The sequence below is a fragment of the Ictalurus punctatus genome, chromosome 20 (genome assembly GCF_001660625.3).
Source record: "Ictalurus punctatus breed USDA103 chromosome 20, Coco_2.0, whole genome shotgun sequence".
Classification (NCBI taxonomy): domain Eukaryota; kingdom Metazoa; phylum Chordata; class Actinopteri; order Siluriformes; family Ictaluridae; genus Ictalurus; species Ictalurus punctatus.
Genome location: NC_030435.2, coordinates 17224334 through 17230333, shown reverse-complemented (window position 1 = coordinate 17230333; position 6000 = coordinate 17224334). Strand labels below are relative to the sequence as shown.

Genomic DNA, 6000 nt, shown 5'->3' with positions numbered 1-6000 from the left:
ACACAGTGACCTCTACCGAAAGTGCACACACACTACACCAACCAAGAGGACTTTACAAAATTTACAAAAGTGTCTTGAGTTGTCTAAATGCACAAGCATGTTATAGCTTGGGATCTATAACACATAATTATTACGTTAACATAGCACGTTATTATGGTATTCTGACATACTATTTACTATTATAGTATGCAGGTCAGGACATGGGTTTTGGAATCTGTTTTTTTTAAAAATAATGTTACAAGACATGTGTCGAGGACATCTACTTCTCTTATGCGAAGATGACAGTTGACCTGTTTCAGCTGTCCATGTAATATATGTAAAATATGTACATATAATTTTGTAAATAAATTTGATGCCATTAATTAAAGCTATGTACAGTCATGCTTGTTATTGTTCAATATGGACCAATAAAAAAGAAATGAAAACAACACCTCGTAAAAGGTTGTTATAGTGCACTGTTTGGAAAAGAATTTGAAACAAAACAATAAAAATAATTATTTTTGGCAATGGCTATTTATTTATAAAGCACATTTAAAAAAACAGTAGACTGTCAACTAATGTGCTGTGCAAAAAAAATGAATAAAACGGAATACGCTAAATAAAACAAAAAGTAAAATACAACAATAAGAACAAACTAAATATAAAGAAACAAAACATATAGGTTTTTAATTGAGATTTATAAGATAACAGATTCAGAGTGATATGCAGGGTTAGACTATTCCACAATTTTGCGGCCACAACTGCGAATGTGCGGCCTCCTTTGCTCAGTCTGGGGCTAGGGACACTTAACAGCAAATAAAATGTATTTGCAATACACTTGATAATGAAAATAATTTTAACTATCCAATCCCAAATTTTTCCCAGTTGAGCGAGTACAAACAGTATATTTACTCTGTAGTCAGGACTATGACACAAAAAAGTTTGCCTTTTTAGGGATTATTTTACAAACCATTGTGAAAATATAGTATTTGTTAAATTGTTGTCCACAATTCAATCTATAGAGCTAAAACTTGTATCAGTCGATAAAATAGATTTAAAACATTTGGTAAAAAAAAAAGTTTCAAAACCTGTGCAAACTAACAAGAACATAAATAAACAGTCAAACCAATAAATAAAATAAAGAAATAAAAGTTCACATCATGAAACGTAACATAAAGAATTTCATAATCTTTCATTTACAATAAGTAAATCAATGTGATAAAATGTGATCAAGCAATAATTAGCCCAAAAATAAATAAATAAATAAATAAATACATACATACATAAAATTACAGTTTGACATTTACATATGCTTTTATTTCATTTGTGGAAACATTTGAGGAAATATAAGTTTTATTTTTGGCCATAATTAAATATAGATTAAAAGTTGTATCAGCTGATAAAGTAGAAGAAATTAAAAAAAAAAAAAAAAAAAAAGTTCAAATCCTGTGCAAAAAACAATAATAAAGTACACAATTATAGATTAACCCCCCCCCCAAAAAAAACACATAAATAACTATGCTCACCAACATTATTTTGTTGCTTTTAAAATAAGCCAGTTTAATAAAAAAAATCATAAATTAAAAATACTAATGTAAAAATAACTTTTTAGAAAATAATAATATGTTCACCTCACAGCATGTTACTACTTTTTTGTTGGTTTTAAACTATCTTTATCTATCTATCTATCTATCTATCTATCTATCTATATATATATATATATATATATATATATATATATATATATATATATATATAGGCATGGTGGATTTTTAATTCTCAATAATAATGTGAGCTACGTGTTTAATCAATATCAGATTATCTGTGTCAAATACGGTGCTTCTTCCTATTTCATAACATTTGTACTTTTATAGCGCTTCTACACAGACATCTCAGGTGTGTGCTTGAAATAAAGGTGGTCATGTCTTTTTTGCTAAATCCATAACAAATTTCTGATCTGTGGGATGAAATGGGTCGATTCACTTCGAGAGTAATTCGTGCAAGACAAAAAGCACCACATTTGATCATTTCTTTTTCTAAAGTTGTTGTTTTATTTAATAATGAAGGAACGAGGTCAGATTTGTCCTTGTATTGCCTTTCATGCTGTGTTTCAATAGCTTGTGCCTACACGTGCAAATAAAGAAATCACCTCATCACAAGTGTGTGTGACTTTACCATACCATAGTGAGAAAACACCACATCTAAAGGATCGATTATATTTACACACGCTTTTATTTCTGTTTTGTTTGGCGCTTTGAAGCCAGGTAAACAGACCCCAGACTCTCTGTAGCTGAGGGAGCCGCCTCTGAGCTCTTTAATGCCACACAGACCTACTGGCTCAATACACTTTTAACAAGCTGAGCATCCAGAATAATAAATAACCAATGCCATTTTTAATAAACACCGAATAAAATAATGGGGGGGGGGGGGGGGGGGGGCACAAAAAGCCCTGCGGCTAATGATTCTGCAGTATAAAACCAAGCTGATGTTACCATTGAATTTCAGCATTAAGAAATAATGTCCCTCAGTGCAAAGGAATGAACAGCACGGCCAAACTGCATTTTAAATTAGGTGACAAAGACAAATGAGTTATCCCACAGGATATGTTTTCATTAACAACTGGTCTTTTCAAACCAAGGGATTTGCGACTATTTATGCTAATGTTAATTAATGGGCTGATTAGCATAATGCTACCACGAGATTCAAGCTCATTTGTTCTTAAAAAAAAAAAAAAAAAAATATGTGGCTTAGCCAGACCTATCTGACTGTATTTGTGCAGGTGTCGCAAACGTTTTCCGTTTGTTTGTCAGTGTAATTGTTGTTCCTGTATCAAATTATCCTCGTTTGTCTGAATTAATGGATCCATTTTTAAGGACGTTAGCCGCCTGTGGTGAGCAAACTTCCTCACCCTGCCTTGTCCGTGCTGGCTGTGAGCCTCTCTTCTGCACAGACACCCGTATTAAACAACAACAAAACAACCCAAAATGAACATTCACTAATATAAACATGTTCTTTACAATATCTAAGTTCTTATTTTTAAGATATTTTAAGACCAAATACTCTTGTCAGACATTCCTGTGCTGTCTCAGACGAGTGGAGCTGGAGTGAGCTAATCACCCAGTCAGGTTCACACCTTGTTAACACACCATTTAGCCTTTCGCTCCATTTCTCCGATTATTGACTTACATTTGCGATCAAATAGCAGCTCTTTATCGCTGTTTACCGATGACCTGAACGGATTTCATATAAAACACCGGCGATGTGGAGGTGTTCACTCAGTCGCTTCAGTGAACAGGAAGTTTCCAGATCGTCCCAGAGAACTTAACCGAGATGTTTTCCGCTGTCGTCTTCTTCCTCGTCTCTATAGCCGGCCTCGGTAACTCCAGGCCTTCTATTGACTATTCAGAAAACCGCTTTCCCGTGGAGAACGACTCGGAGGAAGTTCGCTCGGCCGCTATTAAACGCCTTTTGGAGGTTTTTGGGATGGAAGACCCCCCTGCTTCTCTGAGTCGAGGCCATAAGCAGCCTCCTCAGTATATGCTCGATTTGTACAACACGGTGGCGGATGTGGACGGGGTTACCAAAGACCCTACTTTACTGGAGGGCAACACAGTCCGCAGTTTCTTTGACAAATGTAAGTTATCATTTATTCCAAGGATGATGTTTAGATTAAGAAACGAAACAGGAGTGAATGATTAGCTAGCTGTTTCCTCTACACAGGAACATAGTGCGCGTGACGCGTAAACATATGCGTCTAATACTGTGAAACTCGATGTCCTCAGTTGTACACACCTGTCCTGTTTGACTTAATATGAATTATCTTTTTTTTTGTTGTTGTTGAACAGTACACAGTCAACAGGTCGAGTTCATGTTTAACTTGTCCACTGTGGCCAGAAATGAGAAGGTGCTTACAGCAGAGCTGCATCTATTCAAACTGAGACCTCAAGCATCACTTATTTTCAACAGACATCACTTCTGTCAGGTAAGAACCGTTTTTTCTCCCCTCCTGAGAAACCGATTAAAAAATGAAACGGATTAATCGTAAACATAAAAACGTGTCTTCATCCGCAGGTCAGTGTCTATCAGCGTCTTGATAACACCAAAATGAATGTCTCACAAGGAAAGAAGCTTGTGTCGTCAAGACTCATTCCTGTTCATTCCAATGGCTGGGAAGTTTTCACCATCACACAAGCGGTGAGTTAAACCCGGGATTTTAAAATCCTCCTCACAAACTGAGAACACGATTGATAATGCTGGCGATAACTCAAGTCTTCTTTAGTGAACAGTGGACTCATTCAATAAAAACAGACTTTGTATACAAACCATAATGAACTTTCCTTTACTTTCACCTTTCATACTATCCGTTGTTACCCAGATGAGGACGGGCTCCCTTCTGAGTCTGGTTCCTCTCAAGGTTTCTTCCTCATATCATCTTAGGGAGTTTTCCCTTACTAGCGTCGCCACCGGCTTGCGCATTAGGGATAAATTCACTCACTTAAAATCTGTATTCTGTGTTTATATATTTCTGTAAAGCTGCTTTGAGACAATGTCCATTGTTAAAAGTGCTATACAAAAAATGAATCGAATTGAATAACTAATAATTTAGCACATCTCTTCGTAGGTCCGCACATGGATGACGGATGAGCACAGTAACCTGGGTCTCCTGGTGACCGTGCGGACTGTGGCAGACGTTCAGCTGGACGTGAGGAACGTGCGTTTTGCCTCAGGGCAAAACCACCATCACAGCAAGCAGCCCATGCTGGTCCTTTTCACTGACGATGGCAGACGTGTCACCTCTCCAGAGGGTGCGCTGAAAGGTAAAGAATAAAATTATGGTTTCACTGTCCTTTTCTTTAGCAGGGGAAATTATCTTGATGTTGAGACAGGTTTTTCTTATTCAAACTCCTTCTCCAGGTTCTGATGATTCACTAGCTGGTGCCAAGCTCCCTCTGCCCAGCCTGATTCTCCCAGGCCCTGGGCATCGTAGTGCTCGCTCTCTTGACTATGATGAAGACCCAGATAGGAAGCCATGCCAAAGACTGCCACTGTACGTTGACTTTGAGGAGATTGGCTGGTCTGGGTGGATTGTGTCTCCCCGTGGCTACAATGCATACCACTGCAAAGGGTCCTGTCCCTTTCCTCTGGGCCAAAACATGAGACCCACAAACCACGCCACAGTGCAGTCCATCATCAACGCACTCAAACTTACCAAAGGCATAGACACACCGTGTTGTGTGCCCGACAAGCTCTTCTCCATCAACCTCCTGTACTTTGATGATGATGAGAATGTAGTGCTGAAGCAGTATGATGATATGGTGGCAGGAAGCTGTGGTTGCCACTGACATCATAAATCTGTATAGATATTTTAACACATTTTAGGGTTGGTTTCATGAGGTTTTGCTACTTTACTGCAAAATCAATAGCACTGATGAAAGGTGTGTTGTATCCTGTAGAAATCTGGACTGGAACCCAGCTGAAATGACAGACTGCTTCTTACAGTTTTGTATAATATGTAAATAGATATAAATGCTAATATATGGAGGAGCTTGAGTGGGTCACTGTACATTTGTATATTGCATGTTGTGAACTATTATAAAGTTTAAATAAATTGTAAAACAAAAAAGGTTTGTGAAGTTTATTTATTGACATAAATGCAATTAATTGCTTGATCGAAAAATAAGTACATTTCAGTTCACCAGCCGACTGAACCTAAGGGACTGAACTTACATGATCCAATCACATTTCAGAATCTTTTTTTTTCTTTTGAACAACCCATTTTCAAAATTTGATCCAACCCGATAGTCGAAATCCGATCAGATTACTTCTGAACAACTGGACCCAGAAGATTAAGAGATTTCACACTAATGTGATGAACCAGTAGATGGAGACATTTACAAGTTGTAAATTAATAGAACCTCGATAATATGATCAAGAGCATAGCCTGGGGGTCTGTGATTTAATGACAGCACAACCAACCATTATCAAAAGGTATTTTTATATATATATATATATATATATATA

The 6000-nt window shown here is 37.0% G+C and overlaps 1 protein-coding gene across 1 annotated transcript; it reads left to right on the top strand.

Annotated features, from left to right (window-relative positions):
* The first annotated feature begins 3146 nt into the window (after positions 1–3146).
* On the top strand, positions 3147–5693 carry admp (anti-dorsalizing morphogenic protein). Its single transcript, XM_017495108.3, has 5 exons — positions 3147–3613; positions 3825–3961; positions 4051–4173; positions 4601–4796; positions 4894–5693. Exons 1-5 carry the CDS (start codon positions 3310–3312, stop codon positions 5319–5321), a joined length of 1188 nt encoding a protein of 395 aa, XP_017350597.1. The 5' UTR covers positions 3147–3309; the 3' UTR covers positions 5322–5693.
* The last annotated feature ends 307 nt before the right edge of the window (positions 5694–6000 follow it).